Raw genomic sequence first — 19663 nt, forward strand, 5'->3', positions numbered from 1 at the left:
GGTCTCAAAGCCTCCATTAGACCACCCTGGGGTTTTTCTCATGGCAGAGGCAGAATGCTGCTGATGGGTCCTTGAGACCTATGCTCAAAACTGGCACATGGTCATTGTTCCTGAATCATACTGGCTACAGAAAGCCCTAAGTCAGCCATTAGATTATTAGATAGTAGGGAAATAAACTCTACCTCTTTATAGGTCAGGCTGCCAACTCAGATTTAAAGGGGCATGGATATGTGGGGGAAAATAAAGTCATTTTTGCAAAGTATCTTCATTTTGATTAAAATACTGAATAGATGGAAGTGTGAGGTGACATGGACTGGAGTTGACCTGACCTTTATTTTAAATTCAAGTAGTAGTGAGGAAACACTGAAGGCTTCTAGGAGGGAAGAAACAGCATGTTGGGAAGCCTGGCTTGGGAAAGAATAAGCTTGCAAAGTTATGAGGAGAGCAGAGAGAGGTAGAAAATAATCGTATCTTCTCCGAATTTTTAGGTAGAAATTAAGGAAGGTTTGAATCAATGTGGTGGCAATGGGAACATAATCAAGAGTAAAGGAAACTTCTTTAAAGTAATTAACTGTAAGGCCACAATGGCATCAAGGTGTGAAGGGCACATAATATCTGCTGTATACTTTTTCTCTTTGACCCTTTATGCCTGTCTCAGATGTTCAACACTTGCCCTCTGAATCTACATCCAAATTTCTCAAGACATATTGTGTATCGTCACATGATAATACACCATTTAGTAATTGGCAGGATACAGTATCCTAGAGCAAGTATGTGGGACTCAGACCCTTTAACTGGGTATATGATTATAATAGAGCTAAGCTTTCTATCCCATTCCAAACCAAAAGTTTTTCAGAGATTGAGGCTTTAGTTTGCTAATTTTTTTTCAGTGACTCTTTATCTTCATAGATGTCAAATATAAATTTTGTAAAATGTGTATTTAAAATGAGATGAAATTGCACAAACTTTATTTCCAATTTTATTTAAAACAAATAATGTTGTGATCCATATGAAGAAATTTGCATAGAAACCACATCAATTTTATTGCAATAAAAGTTGAAAGACACAATTCTAATACTAATTATCTTACTCTGAAATAATTAAATGCAAAGGATATACATGTGAAGATGCTATAAACATGTAGGCATTACACAACACACATAATGGAGTCATAAAACATTTTATACTGCTTTATTATAAATAATTGGAAACAATATTTCATTTTTCAAACCCAGACAACAGTAAATATCATGCTTTCTTTTTTTTTCATTATTTCATTTTATTTTTGTAATATCGATTGGGAAAATAGTATTCTTTATCCAAAGATTGGTTTAAAAAAAATTGTGGGAACACAACAAAATTCTCATTTTATTTCACTTAAAATGAAGATAATAAAGAAGGTTTTGAGAGGGAGAGGCTTTATGATATTATCAAGAAGACACTGATAATAGAAAAACTGTGTAATACCTGCAAATGTCACTTGTAAGGCAAAAAGCAGTTGTTTTTATACAGATGCATAAATATAAAAAAAGATTTGATTGTAAACTTTTAATTTTTTTCTTAAAAATGCAAATAGCTTTATTCTCCCAAATGGAGAAAAGCCACTAAGGCATAATGGATCAAGTCTGAAATTTTGGTATGATTATCTTCTAGAAAACCTATTAATTTTCCAAGGAAGGAGATCCAATATCTATGTATTCATTCAATGTACTCATTTCACAATAGCTCATGTTTTGCAAATTTCGATTAAGAAAAAAAAAATACTGTAACCTTCAACACTTACAGGCAGAGAGCATTTCTTGAAAAAATACTTTAGTGACTTAAAGTTGCCACAGAAATCTGCCCTAAAATTCATTTACAATAGATTATCCCATAGGAATATTTTCTTAAAGATATTTCTAGCACCTAGCAGTCATAATTTTCTATTAGGTGATTATAATTTTATTTTCTGTGTTTCCCTTACATGTGATATAGAGAGTTTTTGCCAATTTTCTCCATTAATATTAATAGTTTAAAATTGTCTAAAGAAATAGAACCTAAAGGGAAAAAATGAGGAGTAATATATTTAATTAAGTAAAAATATATTTCTTTGAACACTTGTATTTATATGCATCAATTAAGGACAATGTTGCATATTCCAGATTAAACAGGTATAAAGTTTAACATGGATATAAACATGCTATGTACAATGATATTAATTTTTTTTTAATTTTGTAGATTTCAAAGTGTACCTTTAATAGAAACTGGAACAGGGTGAATTTAGTAAGCAAAAAAATTAAATTAGCTGGAAATAACAGGTTGACAATTAAAGATCTAAAAACACTTATAAAATAATTAAGTCACAGCCATGTATACACATGTAAGAAGATACTGTAAAATGAACTGCTCCAGTTTACTTGGTTTTATTTCAACTTAATACACTCCAAGTACTGCTTTCCCATATAATAGCAAAGGAAATATTAAATGCATGTTTGTTATTTTAAGAACAAGGTGATACATTTCACATTCTTTAAATTTTCCTCATGTTATAAATATATTCATCAGTCCATCTATTTTTTAAGGTAAATGAAAACTGTAGCACATATGTTATGTCCATATTTGATTTTATCTCTTTTGAAAACTGTATTTTAAAATATCAGAGTAATGAATAGTGTTTCTACCTTACACTGTTATCTTCCATGCACTACAATTTATATGGCTTACAAAAATGGAATTTACAATTGAAGACAGGTTAACTCAGATCAACTAGTAAGTATGATATTGGCACTGTTATTCTGAAATCCATTAACATTGAACTCAGAGGACAATGCTGCTCCTTTTGAACTGTATCAAAGTTATGCAACAGTATAAACTTACTTATTTGTAGGTTTGCATAGAGATAATACCATTTTACAGATGTAATATTTATTTCCCAAAGGATTGTGGCAGGCCTTTTTCTATCTTCATGCATGTTCATTTTATTCATTTGCTCATGCGCTCGCTCTCGCTCTCTCTCTCTCTCTCTCTCTCTCTCTCTCTCTCTCTCTCTCTCTCTCTCCTCTTTTCTTCTTCTTCTCCTTCTTCTTGGTTTCACATGAAATAAGCCATATTTATCATCTGGTTATCATAGTTTCATACTAAGATCCAGTAGTAGTTTGAAGCACAGCAAGCTGAGCAGTTCTTCTCCCCTTTTTAAAGCATGTCAGTGAGTAGCATTCTCTAGAGTCAAGCCACACAAACACAGTGACCCAAGAAGAGAGTTCTGTGAACTCAAAAGGCTCCAAACCCACAGTCAAGAACCTTGATGACATCACCTAACTACCATCTGCTGCTGGAAGGGAGACAATATTGTTCATTTCAGAAACAGTCTCTTATCTGGTAGTTTCCCCAGATTTCTTTGTTGTTTTTATAATTACTTCTGGTATTATGCTTTCAAAAGTCCAAAGGTCGAATCATCATGGTTGTGGAACGTAAAGAGTAGCTGGGCCCTTTGAAGTAGTGCCACTTTATTCCATTCAGTTTTCCATGATTCTGTCCCGCTGTATAGAACATTCCATTTAGATTGGAGGGGCCACAAGCATCAAACCACCAGCCTGAAAAAGCAGTTAATAATGGAAGAGATAAAGAGAAGCAACAATTACAAATCGAACATTTGGAAATTACTGGCATTAACTGGTGGAGAACTTATTGATATGTCATGATTATTTGAAAATAGGAGGCATTCAGGGTCTTTCATGTTGGCAGTGGATTGTTTCTGACGACATTGGTTAAAGATGTATATTGAACAATCTAAGAGAAGGATGCTCTTCTGAAAACCAGCTTTCAGTGTGACCCCCCCCCCATTGGGAGTCACTTCCCACAGTAGTTATGGGAAGTATGAAGATACAGTCTAAGTCAGACTTGGAAGAAAATGTGGAGTAAAAGGCATAGGCATTCCACCTCAAGCCTTCCTTAAGAATGCAATAATTATTAGTGAAACAAAAGATGTTCTCCATTGACTTCTGATTTTGTCAATAACTAGCCCTCAGCTGCTTCTAAGATTAAAACTGGATACTGTAAAATGCCTATGATGCTTAAATTGAATTTCAATTCATCCATTCTCTCAATAGTTTATAGCAACTAGGTAGTTCATCCATAGTATTCAAACAGTACATGTATAGCAATATTTTGTCTATGATTGTTCAAGCTCTTCCAAAACTTAGCAAAAAGAAAAACAAACTTGATGGGTAGTATGGAAATCCTGTGCTTGCATAACTCTATAAGGATAACTGGATAACCCAGGTTTATGTTTTTAATGAAGTAAGGTCTTAGATGTTTAGATAAAGCATAGTACTTTTCTGTCTCCTGAAGCAACACTACTGAAATCTTTAGGGAGAGACTTATGCCAGAGACATTCTGGCATATTTGTATTCGGATACAGTTGACCTCTCTTTGATTACAGAGTTGTACCTAAGGGACTAATAGCTAAAGAAAGAGAAAACTGTACAGCTGATGTTGGACTGTAACATGAGCATCGTCTTGCAGAAACTTTAGAAAAGTTAAATGAAGAAAAGCTAGTTCTCATTTTTCAATTTTGGAAGATGAATACAGCTGGGTTGTGTTTATAAAGTCACACTAGAGGCATAACAAGCTACAGTAATCACCGATTCATCCTGGAGCCAGCAGTCAAGTATGTCTCAATGGATTTTGAGAGACACTCTATGCAATGCTTTGGGCAAACATAAATGTTAATGCTGTCAAAACACAAGGGACAAGAAGGTACTTGTTGGGCAAAGAAGGAAGAACTATAAAATCCTATCATTACTTCCTTAAGACTACCTCCTTAATTTTTATCAGTGCTCATATTAAAAATGTGCTATTTGTAGTACAACAGACATTCTAATATTAGAGAATTTATTTACACAGAAGACTCTAAAGCACTAAAGTGAAACTCCAAAATAAAATCCAACTTATTGCTTCCGTGTTTTAATTTACCTGCTCCTTTTCTGTGTCTTTCTTGAAACACTTTTTTCATTGTATCAATGAATCTTTCCTAGTCTTTCAAATACCCATCATGATTTCATAAAGTGCACAATTTCATGCACTTACTTTATTAATGAGAATAATGAAGATTCAAAGAATGCTGTATTGTGTTGAGTCACATTAAAATATCCATGCTGAAAATGTGTGTCTCAGTTATTTGTTTTATACAAAGTTACAGGACTTCTAGAAAAGTGTGGATAGACAGACGACAGCAGAAAAATAAAGAGCACAGGCTAAAGGATTACTCATAGGAAAGCTTTGGATGAGTTTAGGAAAGAGACAGGAAACTATAGGGACCGATGAGAAAATCAGATAAATTTCTGTGTTTCTTTTCTGGGCAAAGTGCAATATTGAATTTGTGGTGAGAATGACATTTTGGAGACATCAAAAGAAGGCCATTGTGGCTGGGTTAACAGTCAACAAGACAGTTCTTTGACAATAAGGGGGCTTGAAGACCAAATTAACCCAGTCTTATTCATCATCATAAAAGCAACGGAAAACCCTGGTTTATACACTGGTCCGTGTTACATTTTTCGTGCTACACCTAATTGAGTTTGCTTAGCACAGGACTGGCATGTAACTTCAGGGTTGTTGAGTGATTGACCAACCGATTCAACTTGGGGAATTGTTTAGTTTACTAAAAAGCTATATTTAATAGACACCCCAATATATAACATCTGTGCTTATTGTATTCATCTTTTCTTTCTTTATTCATTCAAGTGTTACACAATACTCAACAGGACAGACATGGTCCCTGCCCTCAAGGAAATTACTTCCAACATGAGAAGCAGATGAAATAAATCTAAGTAAATAAATGAACTACAAATCATGACCAAAGAATGCCATGGAGAAAACAGGGAGCTGTGAAGGAGGATAAGATAATGTTTCACCTTCATGGGAGACCTGAAGGAAGAGAGGGAGACAGCCACTTGAAGTCAGGGAAAGACTTTTCTAAGCAGAGTACAGCACATGCGAAAGACAACTTGGTGTGGTTAGAGACTAAAAGAGCATAACTATAACTGCTACATAGGGAACAGAGGAGACTTTCAGAAAATGAGGTGGAGAAATAGTCTTGATGGAAAGCTGAACAATGTTTGTGGAAAAAATTATAGTTTAGCCAGCCTGCTTGTCTATCATCAGCTGAACAAGTAAAACATTCGCTAGGAATGGGAACCCATATTTAAACAGGGGAACCAAATCTGCCAGGCTAAATGTTTAATCAAGCAGCATGTAAAGTCTTCATTCTATATGGTCTGTCAAAGCTGTCCTGAGCGCATGTGTTAGTGTGATGAAGGGGAGAAAACTGAACCCAGAAGCAATTCAACACAGACTAACCATCCATCGGACAAGGGGACAGGGGGAAGTATGTTCCTGACTTCAAGGTATGCACCATCTTTGTAGAAGACTAATTGTTTAAATAAATCAGATGATAGTTACTAAACAAAGAGATAAAGAACATGTCATGGAAATAAAGGGGCAGATGGTCCTGACTGCCTTTGGGACTGTGAGATTCATTCATTTACCACCTGAGCTGGGTCTTGAGGGATGGTATGATTTCAGTAGACCAAAAGAATTTCCAAGTACTCTATGTACCCTAGAAAAGCAGAACAGATTGTCAGCCAGCAGCTTAGTTTGGCCGGAGTGCCAATGGGTAAGGGGTTGGGAAAAAATAAACAAGAGGGAAAACATTATACTTTTTCTAAATTTTCTTGTGAAGAATGGAGGACTCAAAAGATGAGAAGTTTGAAGACCTCAGCTTCAATGCTGACTTCACCAATTAACAAGCTGTTAATCAGTTAACCTGAGACCCTAAGAAATGATTTCAACAACATGTGGTGTTCATTGAGTGGTTTATATATTCTAGGGACTGCATGGAGATATTTGCATGCATTCTCTCATTTTATTCCCCAAACAGCTTTCTGCATACGGCAAGTATATAATAACCACACCAAAGCTCAGAGTTTAAGGAACTTTCCAAAGTCCCGTTCATAATGTATGGATTCTAATGTCCAGTCAACCATTTTCACAGCTCAGTTAGGATAAAATAAAATGTCGTACTATGATATCCTGTAAAATTCTATCTGGTGTCACTTAGGAAACAGAGTGGGGAGTTTGGGGGCAAGAACTAAAAGGACAAGATTGTTTGGCTCCACCATAATGATGGAATAATGATGATAAGGTCATTGGTGCTAACAAATTTTATTTGTTCGGTACAATCGGAAACAATCTGTTGCAAATGAGCACAATTTACAGTGTACACATTATAAAAACATTGCATTTAAAAACCTGACCAAGATTTTCTTCCAATGTTCTGTTTTGAATATATGAGCAATCAAAATTATTGATCTTGAAGTATTCAACTATCTCTTAAGACCAGTGGGTCATACCCACTGTGATGTATCAGAGAGCATTGATGATAATAAAGATGCCAAATTGAGATGACAGAAAATGAAATCAAAGGGCAAGTATGTCTCATGACCATTTCAGTTCCATTATAAAATATTATAAACTACAAGTTAGCAAAAACAGGTTACTTCTGTGCAGGTAAGTAGTCTGTTTTTTTTTTCTTCTCCTTGACATACATTTTTTAAAAAAAAAAACTACATAAACAAATATTTTTGTAACAAAATATTGCAAATAGTTTTTCTACTTTCTACCTTTCTATGAAAAAATTAAGGAGAGCAAGGTCTATTAAATATGAATCCTGGTAAGATGTGGTTAAAATATATTTATATAAGGCAAGGAAAAGTATAGCATTATCCTGGTAACTTCTTAGTATTCACAGGTCCTTAGTATATAGGTTAAGTTTTCATGAGATGAAGATATTCTGTCTGAACAGACTGAGGAACATGGCTGTATTTGCAATTCCCCTCTGACCAGATACCAGATAGCTGAATTTATATGTGCTGTGCAATCTTGGAAAAATATTCACTTAGTACTTTGTTCTTTGTGTGCCTTGGAGTAACTAATAAGAAACATGCTAAAGAAGTTTCTAGGAAAGACACTTTCATTTCAAAAGAACTTAATGATGCAAGAATGGGATGGAAGAAAGCAGCTTCCCTCTGCCTGCGGTTGGGACAACTGATAACATGTCTCAAATGTTTTCAGGTTGGCAAGGGCTGAGATGTACTTTTGCCAAGCATTTTTGTCTATAACCTGTAACCTCATGTATATTTTAATAAGAAATCTGAGATGAATGTTTCTAATTCATTTACACTTAACTCATTAAAATTTAGTTTTGTAAAAACTATCCCAGCCTTCCCAGGCCTTTAAAAAAGTCACTTGAGTCTTTTATCTTTGAAGTAGAAAATTCACATTTTATCACTAATAAATGAAACTCTGCCCAGAAAATAGGAATTTGATTCTAAACTTTGTACTCAGGAAGTTCAAATTTATTTGAAAGTCAGGAAACCTAACTCTCAAAGTCTTCTGATCCTGAACAAAATGTCTCTCAACACTTCTTTTCTAAGGTAAAGAGTACAGCGATGTGAAAAGATATATCTTTTTTCTTTCATTTATTTTCAGTGTATGTGTTCTAATCAGCAATATGTAAAGGAGCTTGCAGAGAGACTAAGAGTTCACTCTTTTCACTGAACTGAATTGATGGGTACCGCTGTTATCAGCGAGATCATAATGAAAAAGTCACTTTATGTGTGCACAGTTGCCTCCCCTCAGCCAGTCTCCCGGAGCAGCTGTGCGGGTCTTGTAGGGCATGTGCAGGAGTCCAAGAACTTTCAGAGGTCTTCATTTTTTTTCTGTCATCCCATACTATACCCGCTTTAGGCCAAGGACTTAGTGTTATTTATTTATTTATTGTTCCAAAAGATGAAAACTTGTTTATCCTGGCCAGTAATATTGAATATTGAATTCATATAAAATTTGTAGGTATTCTTTTATTGTTTTCCCCTTGCTCAGGCTTCAATTCTCACTGTATCTAAGTGAGAAAATGCTCCTGGAAATATACTACAAACAGTAAAAAGAGTATTATTATTATTATTATTATTATTATTATTATTATCTGAATGCCATTCTGTGCAAGGAGGCAGTAGAAAGAGTCACAGGGTGACAGCCTCTGGAGACAGAATGCCTGCCATCAAATCCTACTTCTAACTGTAATTCAGTGACCATGGGTAACTAGCTCACCTTTCAGTATCTCAGTTTTTGTGAAAGGAATTGTTCTGGTCCCTATTTATCCTATTTCAGAGGTTTTTGGAAACTGCATGTAAGTTATTCAACATAAACAATTTAAAATTAATGCAAAACTGTTAAATAATATAAAAGCTGAAAAACTATTCACTGTACCACTCATTAAGTATAATACAAGCAAAATTAATTGTTTGGTTATTTCCCATCCATTGTCAGTTATTAACCTTGGGTTGTAGCTTTGTGAGTAGGCATATCGATTCTAATTCACCTTTTCCTAAATTTATGAAAGGTGTTCTCTGATATTCTTTGCTAGCTTTCTAAGAACAGAAAAATGTCCTGAGAAAATAGGAATATAATTCTAAATTTTATATGTAGGGAACTCAAATTTATTTAAACAGAATCCTAACACTCAAATTTTTATTATTCTGCTGTTTAATCTTCTGGGGTTTTGTGATTTTTTAAAAGTTGGTCCCAATTATTGATATACATCCTTTTGTTTCATGTTTGTGCAGAGCAAGTGTATGTATATGTTTATATACAGATATATGTATATATTTATATACAAGCATATGTATGTGCTTATATATTTTAAACCTAAATGCAAGCAAGAATGTCATTCATACACTAGTTTATTTTTATGTATTCTCACCAGGATCATTTATGATTTTTCAGTGTCCATTCTGAGTCTCTGATAACATATTCATTTAACTAACCAATAATACTGAGTACATACTGTGTGCCATACTCTCTGCCAGGTCCTGGGGAAGTAGTAGGGGACAGCACAAAGTCCCTGCATTCAAGGAACATATATTTTTTTAGGAACAGATGTATATTCTTATACACTAAATATAGACCAAATTGAAATAAAAGTAATGCAATGTAGATTTTTAAAAATCAATCTTAAATTATTCATATGTATATATTTAAAAATATATATTTTTTAGTTATAGGTGGGCACAATATCTTTATTTTATTATTTTATTTTTATGTGGTGCTGAGGATCAAACCCAGTGCCGAGACATGCTAGGGGACTGCTCTACCACTGAGCCACAGCCACAGCCCTCATATGCATCTTTTATCTTGACAATTTTTCTTTAAACCTAGGGAATAACATTTACCTCATGATGCTTTGCATGTCCTTTCCCGGTATGAAAAATGCTAAGATAATGTTCTTTTTCCAAAGATTTTGTCACTTCTGTGTCATCTACCAGTTAAAGAAGCTGCTAGTTTCTTTCACTGTCTTCATGAAGATTACAAAGCAGGCAATGCAAACATTTATCAATTCTCTTCTGTTAGCATCCAGTAATTTCTGGGGCACATTAAGAAATTTATGTGTATGGTTTTATCCCCTCTTTTAGGGATGAACTGAGAAATGTCCTTTGTTAGCTTTAGAAAGTCTTGTCTGTCAGCTGAAATAGTTTATGTGTGGGAAAAGAGATCGGAGTTTCTGTCGCAACAGATTCTTTCTGCAGAAGGTTAGGTCACATTTTTACATAGCTTTTATATGATATACTAAATATGGAAATTGCACTAAAAGAAAACTAGAAAGGAAAGCGATATAAAACAATACCTTGTTTGTTTTTTGTTGTTGTTGTTGTTGTTAGCAACCTTTAATGACTATTTTACAGCAGACTTTTAGATATACTCATATCTGTAATTCCTTAATAGATAATATAATTACAGTAATTGTAGTTCAACACTTGTAGCTTAAATAGATGTTTAAAAATACTTATTTTGAAGAATCTTAATTTAGTGTCAAAGACCACATCTTAGTTGAATATAAGTTTACTTCAAAAGTGATAATCTAGTAATGTTTCCATTTTTTCTAGTCTTGCAATAAGAGGGATTTTTGCATATCTATCTTATGTACAATAAATCAGCTGGGCATGGTAGTACATGCCTGTAATCCCAAAGGCTAAGGAGGCTGAGGCAGGAGGATTGGGAGTTCAAAGCTAGCCTCAACTAAAGCAAGATATTAAGCAACTCAATGAGACCCTTATCTCTAAATAAAATACAAAATAGGGCTGGGGATGTGACTCAGTGGTCAAGTATCCTTGAGTTCAATCCCTGGTCCCCCCCCAAAAAAAAATATATATATTATTTATTATAATATATTTAAATAAGTAAATAAATCTATACAAATGAAAGCATTGCATTCACTGAATGAAATTACATTTCATTTTCTTAATATTAAATAGTAGAAAAATTTAATCTCCTCCTTGATGTCTTCTGTAACCCATTGTTCATTCAGTAGCATATTGTTTAGTCTCCAGGTGATGGAGAAATTTTTATTTTTTATTTTGTTGTTGATTTCCGATTTCATTCCATTATGATCTGATAAAATGCATGGTAGTATCTCTACTTTTTTTGTATTTTCTAGGAGTTACTCTGTGGCATATTATATGGTCTATTTTAGAGAAGGATCCATGTGCTGCCAAGAAGAAAGTATATCCACTTCATGCAGGTTGAAATATTCTATATATGTCAGTTAAGTTAAGTTATTGATTGTATTATTGAGTTTTATTGTTTCTTTATTCAACTTTTGTTTGGAAGATCTATCCAGTGATGAAAGAAGTGTGTTAAAGTCACTCAGCATTATTGTGTTGTGGTCAATTAGACTCTTGAACTTGAGAAGAATTTGTTTGATGAACATAGCTGCACCATTGTTTGGGGCATATATATTTATGATTGTTATGTCTTGTTGGTGTATGGTTCTCTTGAGCAGTATGTAATGTCCATCTCACTCCTTTTGATTAACTTTGGCTTGAAGTCTACTTTATTTGATACGAGGATGGAAAACCCTGCTTGCTTCCACAGTCAAAAATAAACAAATAAATAAATAGTAGGAAAAAACTGTTAAATTTTTGGTGAAATTGATTATTTTCTTTGGATTGGGAGTGAGGTGCACAATAGGAACGCTCCTGAGAGACTTAAAGAAATATTTCCCTACAATTACCTTATAAATATGTTTCTCCCACTACAGAAATATACAGATTTGCAGTAGCATCCTTTATAAAGGGGGAAACTTAAGGAGAAACTTTACGAATTTTCCTGAGGTCAACAGTAATCACATAATACAGACATTTCTGGCTTATAAATATATGCTGATAAATCACCTCTGTTTAATGGTTAGTTAGGAGGTCATTTCCATAGAAAATGTGTGTGGCGATTTTGACCTTGAAATGTATGCTCTAGTACAATAAGAAATGTGTAATGAGACATAAAAGTTTTTCAATATTTAAATTGGATAGAGAAATTTCTGGCTTGCTGGTAAGGTGGGGATAAGTACGAACACTTCTGGGAAAAAGGGTATAAAACATTGTGGTATCTATTTCTATTGATGCAAATGTCAGATGCTTTCTCAGCCCACTCATTGTGTCTCCTTTCAACCAACAATGTTGAGTAATATGGATTACCACCTAGGCACTAAAAAATAATATCCCTTGTTCCCCCACCAACAGTGTCAATGAGTATATGGAATGATAGAATTCAGAAACAGACCAAAAACTTGGGAGCTATTTTTACTAGACTCACAATTACAGGAAAGTGTATAAATAAACTCTGTCAAATAAATAGCTCTCTATTTTCTTATTACAGATGTTCATCACTACAAAGGCACAACCCTTCCTACTACTTATTCCAGCTTTGGACCCCCTCAACTTTCTACCTAAAGTCTCTTCCCTCTTCCCTAAATAATTCTACCACATGGCATATTTTATCCACAGAACTTGTTATGATTCGAAATGGAGTCATCTATTATTAATTCTTTTGTTGACAATCTCAAAGAAGATTAGCTCTAATCTGTCCTGTTCTTTCATCTAATTGTAGTTGATCTCCTTAATAGAACTTATTAAATTATATATCATCTTGGTAGGAAAAAGACTTTGGGATGTTAGAAAAGAAGAAGACACAAAGATTAAGATGCTCCACCTTGTGTCTAGCTGAAATACCATCTGCTTTTAATTAAGCCTATCTTCTATTTTTCACTCTTTTTAACAGATAAAGGTAACAATGATACCATGTGCTCCAACTAAACTTCCTCCTGTACTGGAAAAAAAAATTATGTAAGATAGTGCAAAATAAACCTTACTATACCCTCAGTTCCTTTTAGAAGGAAAATATACAAATAAAGAAGATAGAAGAAAACTTTGATGATGACAAGTTATTGAGTTATTGGTCTCAAACAGTCTGAAGTCTACGGCTTAAAAGAGACTATTTTAAATAAAACACTTTTTTTAATAAAGAAAGGAATAGTCATTAGACAATGAGAATGGTTGTAAGGGAAAATCTGACAGTGGATAAATAGTGGTGGCATGGAGTAGCAGCTAACTAAGACATAAGTTCCAGGCAAGACTCCAGGTACTTGGACTGTCACTGACATTCATCCTTATGTTTTCCAGTTCTCAGCTATCTAAATTCCACATTTTAGCTTTTCAGAGTGAATGGTTTTGCAAGACCTGTAGTCTTTCAGAAGGATATTTGATAGGGTAATGGCATTTATTACAAAAACACATTTACTTAGACTATTCCAGCCCAAGAAATAAGTGGAAATTTTTTTTTCTCCCCAACATATGTGTTTATTGGTGGCTAAGAAGCAGGTCCAAGAATGATTATGGATGAAAGAACATGACAAAGTTCTATCATGTGAAGCAGAAATAAAAATCATAAATCTAAGCAATGAAGTGTTCTCTACAACCAAAGAGGTGCATACTCGTCTTTGTTTTGCTCCATATTTTCATTATTATGACAGGAATATGAACGTACTGGAATGTTCTTCTAAGAACACACATTTGAAAGATTTTACTGTCGGTCTTTCATGTAACTTTATTTATTTGGAAGAAAAAATTATCTGTAAAAATAGAGTGGTGAAAATGAAGTGTATTTCAATATTAAAATGGGCAGGAAAATGGAAAATCCAAGTCCTTTTGTCTTTGTAAAAAGCTGCTGAAAACTTTGTTCATGGGATCAGGAAGGTAATGAAAAGAAATATTTCTTTGGAGAAAAATTTCAAGACCTGTGGGTACTATTTAAAAGAAATTTCCTAAATTTGCAATAACTGTATTTTATGGGGGGTGCAGTCACAAAGACATATAAGAAATTTTTAAATATTTGATGAGGTTGAATATGATCTCCAAATGACGTACCTGAAGCTTAAGTAGAAGGATGTGATAGAAGCAGAATAATAATGGCTTATCTTTGATAATATGGAGGCTGGTTTCATAATGAAAAGATTTCAACATAGGTGGAAGGGATGGAGGTCAATAGCCTATGATTTGGTTGTGGTAGTAATGAAGGGGTTGGAGATAGAGAGGAAGATGGGAAGATTATTCTAAAATCTTCCTTCCACAGCTTTCCATGTTCTATTATCTGATGAGTGAAAATTTTAACCTAATGGTTCAATTAATTAGATTTAAAATTTGAAAGTTATTTTGAGAGTTACAGATAGTTACTCATTCACTCATGCACCATATTTACTCTTGAGTTCCTATATATCTATCACATCCTCTGTGCAGATGTTAAGGATAGAAGGTTGAAACAGGATTGACTTTCATATTCCTTTGTACAAAGTAGAGATGAGAATTTCCTTGCTGGTCTCAAAGTTGGATTGGAGTTTAAGGAAGATAGAACAACATTTACAATGACATATAATAATATGCAACTAACAAAGCAGAAAGGTAGTGTTTGGGGAGGAAAATAGTAGATTTCAACTTTTATCCTCATTAGGATGAAAATGTTTTGTTCTACAAAGACACAAAAAGAGTATCAGAATAGTAGAGGGTGGCATTGCTTGCTTTCCATTAAGATACAGAAAGAACACCAAAATTGTGAGAAAATAAACAATAAAACAGGGTTTTCCTTTATAATATTATTTGGCACCAATCCCTTGCCAGAGCTTACACCATTTGTGAGCAACATCACTTACCAATGGGTTTTAGATTAGTGTTTCTTAGAATGTAATCAGACATATATCAACTTCACAGATTTTTCTATATCCATATATACCTAGAACTAATATTTAACTAATACTTTTTGTTGAACTCAATGATCTATTAATTATGCAATATCATGAATGCACTTTAAAATGCAAAATTTATAGCATCCATTTAAAAAGAAATCAGTAGTAACACTTGATTTAATACATGCTAGATATAAAATATAATAAAATTAAAACAAAATAGCATTATTTGATTCTAGGTAGGTACCATTGCCTACCCATGTCTCTGAGAAGAAGGGCAAGGCTCTGGTCTTTCTTGGATAAGACGACTGTTTAGTAAGTGCTAGAGAAATGTTACAGACATTCTAGCACCAAATTGAGAATTTGTCTTTGGCACAATCAGAAGACTGAAAAAATATTGAAAAGGTACAAAAAAGGATTAACTTTCTTACTTAAAGAAAAAATATGATTTCATAGTATACCCTATACTAGCTAAAATATGTTGTAAAGGACTACCACATAATGGAAAACCTTGGTATAGCTGGTCTGAATCTTCTAACTTCGGGTTTAATTATGATTCCTTTTTGTTGTTGTTGTTTTATTTTAACAAAATATTCAATGAACTCTACTACACAATTGTACAGCATTTGGTAAGAGGCAATTATTCTATATGCTGTATTCCTAAATTGTTGTTCTTTTCAGTATAGGTATCATGAAGACTCTTTGCAAGGTAGAATAGCTGGGATTTCAAGAAGTTAAAGAATATATTGAGAACCAAGCTCAGCACACTCCCACTACAGATATTATAGGAGGAGGCAAACCTCTAAATATGCTAGCAATGTCTTGCACAAGAACCCAGGATAAATTAGAAGGCAGAACAAGGGACTTGCTCTTAAGTTTCCTGACCAGAAGATCATACCCTTTTCTCATAGATAAGAAACCTCAAGCCTCAGACCAGCGAAACACAGCTTAGAGCATGGCCTCATAGGACTCACCTCCTGTTAGCATGAGGGCACATTTGCACATACAGTTGTCATTATCAGCATCTTTAGTGCTGAAATCAGCACCGTGCAAGATCAGGCTGCTCTGTTTTCCTGCTGTCCCAGTGTGACCCTTTAAATATAACCTGAAGTTAAAAAAAAGAGAGAAAAGAAAGATCAGCCATTCTATAGAATAACAGAGCCCAAAAGAGTGAGTGACTCATTCTGTTATAACTTTTTCATTATTTTCTTCCTTCTTTGAAATCAACCCTTCCAATAAATCACTCTCTAAACCAAAAAAAAAAAAAAAAAAAAAAAAAAGGAGGGGAGAAGTAGGAAAGATTTCAAATTACAAATAGGTAAAAGTCTATGGCTTGTATACTTGTGTTTATTTCATTATGCACACAAAAACTCATATGGTTCTCTTATAATTGAGGATTCATGAAAAGAGCATGTGTTTAATTTTATTATTATAGGTATCATTTTAAAAAAAGTTCTTTAAGAGTGTAAATAAGAAAAAAAAAGAGTGTTAATAAGCAGATCACTCCATTGATCTCTAGTATCACTGTTATGTTAAAGAGTGGTAAGTATCATTGATAAAAGACTTGTTCTGGCTAGGCACTCTGATAAATGATTTTTAGCTGTTAATTTAATTTTTATAGGTTTTTTTCGGGGAGGGCAGAGGGATACCACATTTTTTGTAACGTCAGTAGATGTTTTGATACAACTTATAGAAAAGGTAAATACAGTCCCAATCTACATGCAATGCTTGGTGACCAGGGAAGTCACTCAAGGCTTGAGGAGAAGTTAGCCTAAGGCTGGGTTCTCCTTATCACTATCTCCTAGGGTGTGCTTATCAAAGAGACATAATGCCATGCCAGACCAGGACCTCCATCTTACTTAAGATGGACATGGTGGCCCAATTCTTTGATGGATTTCATCTGCTCATTCAGATCATGCACCTCCATGATGTCACAGGTGTTTCAGTGGCCAGTTTTTTCAGGTCCAAAAGTGACTAACTGAGATTCTCCAAGTGTAAGGTACCCTCCACTGCCTCCAACCTGCTCTCCAAGTTCTGAGGGCCTGGTCCTTCTATCTCCTGAAGGAAGACCTGGCCAGTCCCTCAATCCTGCGACTCCCTCCGCTTCTCAGCACGTTCCCTCTCCTCCTGAGACTGATGAAGAAAACATTTGGTGCAGATCTTCAAAGCCACATGTAGTAGGACAAGTAGAAGTACATGTAGTAGGTACAGGTAGAAGGTGGATAGCTCCAGGTTATCAGGCAGTGGTTTGGGAGTCTTGGGACCTGGTGGGAGTCCCTTGTCTTGGTCGCCAGGGAGATGTACAAAACTGGGTGAGGGGTCCTTCGGGTGCTTGGAGGTGGTGGCTGGGATGGGAGAGGTTACCAGGGAATGAGTTTAATACAGGTTCCTTTTAAGCACAAGTGAAGCAGGATACCACAGGATACAGCCAGGGATGTGTCACTAGCATGGCCATTTTGCAAGGGTTTATCGAGGCTAAGCCAGCTGAATGGGATTCAGTTGTACTTGACTATAAACCCAAGCTCTTTATTCAACCTCTGTACAACTGTTTGCTGAGCTCATACCATATACCCTACATTATTCTAAGCATTTAAGATACATCAGCAAACAAACAAAAACAAAATAATTCATGTCTTTGAGAGACTTGTATTCTAGTTGTATCCCTAACTTAACTTCAAGATCCCAACTGATAATCTTAAATGTGGCATTCTCTGGGAAACTTATTCTCCAGAAATATCTCTTATATAAAATTAGTAGTAAGATCAGTGGCCCTTGAACAGTTGTACGCATAGCAAATCACCTGATCTTTGATATAAGTGTGTATTCACTAGGCCCATAACTTGTGTTTTCAATGAGCATCTCGGATTGCACTTTGCAGAATAAGGATTACATTTTGAAGCATGTTGTCCTAGAACTTGAACTAAAGGACAAATCATTGTAGTTGCCTCATGTAGGTTTTTGTTTGATGTCTGCTCATTTCCTGCTGATCCTACATTCTGTTTCTTGCCCTGAGCCATGTAGTATTTTGAGCAAATATGAATTTGTCCATGTCCTCCAATGACTTCTCAGAGTTCAGAGGAACTAAGCTGCAGTTGTCCGCGTTGACTGTTTGATACTTGCAGTCTTTTCTGTGTGAGACTATTCCCCTCTCTAACCCTGCATAAAGTGCTCTTCTGTACCAACAGAGGGTTATCACTAAAATCACATAGCAATATTCCCTTCAAGTCCATGTCCATCTCTACTTCTGTGCCTGAGTCTTTTTTAAGAATCTTATCTGTCCGCAGCTAATGGGTGATTAATATTACTATATGAGTAAGAAACTTCTAGGATGTAGGCCATCTCTGACCAAGGCATTACATTATTATTAAACAAGCATAATAAACATTGATTACTGTTTGGAAATGCATATTTATTTGATTTGTGTTTGTATGCAGTTATATGTCCCATTATTCTGTGATGTTTGGTATTTTTAACAAAAATATTTAGTGCTTTTGTACACTAAGTATTTTTGTGCATTTGTACAAAGTATTTTATAAACATTCTGCAGAGATTTTTGAGTCTGGGGAAAATACATATTTTCCCAATCAGGTTTTGTTGATGTCAATGATTAATAGAACAGTAGTACAAATAACAGTAACAGTAGTACAAATAACTTCCAATGCTGAATTATCACATAAAGGTTTCTATTGTAAAACTCTAAGAGGCAAGCTAAAAGTTACAGATTGTGTGTGTGTGTGTGTGTGTGTGTGAGAGAGAGAGAGAGAGAGAGAGAAAGAGAGTGTGTGTGTGTTTGTGCATGTGTATGTGTGTGTATGTGTGTATGTGTGTGTGTGTGTGTGTGTGTATGTGTGTGTGCTTCAGCTTCAGCAGGAGTGGGCTTCACTGGAGGAGAGTAAGCTCCAGGTCCCCATTAAGATTCCTGGAGAAGTTTCTACTTTCCAGATCTGGTCTGAAGTTAAATTTGCTCACTTTATCTTAGAGTTCCTCAGCCCCTCAGACACACACACACTTGTAAAATCACCAATGACTTTTGTCAGGTCACCATTTGTAGCCAAAGTATGAGTACCTTAGGGACCCAGTGCCTGATCTCCTTAGACTTTTACACACAAAGCCAAATTATAACCAGAAAGTTGCTTATTTGGTGAATACAGAGTTACAGTCACGGGACTCTGAATGAATCCAAAATTAAGTAGCTGAGTCTCTGGTGACCTGAAATCTCCTGCTGCCCTGGGACTGGCTGAATTTAGTGCTCAGGTGTTCTTCCAAGAACTCTGTTGATCCCAGCTGTGCCTTTGGCTCCTGTGGTTTGTGGTGGACTTCCTTCCTTATTAAATCACTACCATTTCCCCTGCAGAGGTGTAAGCTTACTAATAATGGAGGCAGACTTTATGGGAAAGAGTGATGTAGTGTAGCACCTTTTGCAGGTAATTTAGCAAAGGTAGTTCCATTGATTATAATTGGATGGCTAGCACATGCTGGATATATTTTATATTTTTATCCTTTCTCATGAAGTTTACAGCACAAGTATCATAATTTATAATTGTTCCTTTGTGTAACCTA

General features: G+C 34.9%; 1 protein-coding gene across 2 annotated transcripts in view; it reads right to left on the minus strand.

Annotated features, from left to right (window-relative positions):
* Positions 1 to 2360: 2360 nt before the first annotated feature.
* The window catches only part of ANGPT1 (angiopoietin 1), a 228041-nt gene continuing 210738 nt past the window's right edge, over positions 2361 to 19663 (minus strand). For both annotated transcript variants that reach the window (XM_081266564.1, XM_081266563.1), the window contains exons 8-9: positions 16078 to 16208; positions 2361 to 3572 (exon numbers count right to left, since the gene is read on the minus strand). In XM_081266564.1, the coding sequence (XP_081122690.1) occupies positions 3412 to 3572; positions 16078 to 16208 (292 nt within the window). In that variant the 3' untranslated portion in view covers positions 2361 to 3411. The remainder of the gene's footprint in view (positions 3573 to 16077; positions 16209 to 19663) is intronic.

The sequence above is a fragment of the Spermophilus citellus genome, assembly GCF_964194105.1.
Source record: "Spermophilus citellus genome assembly, chromosome: 14".
Classification (NCBI taxonomy): Eukaryota; Metazoa; Chordata; class Mammalia; order Rodentia; family Sciuridae; genus Spermophilus; species Spermophilus citellus.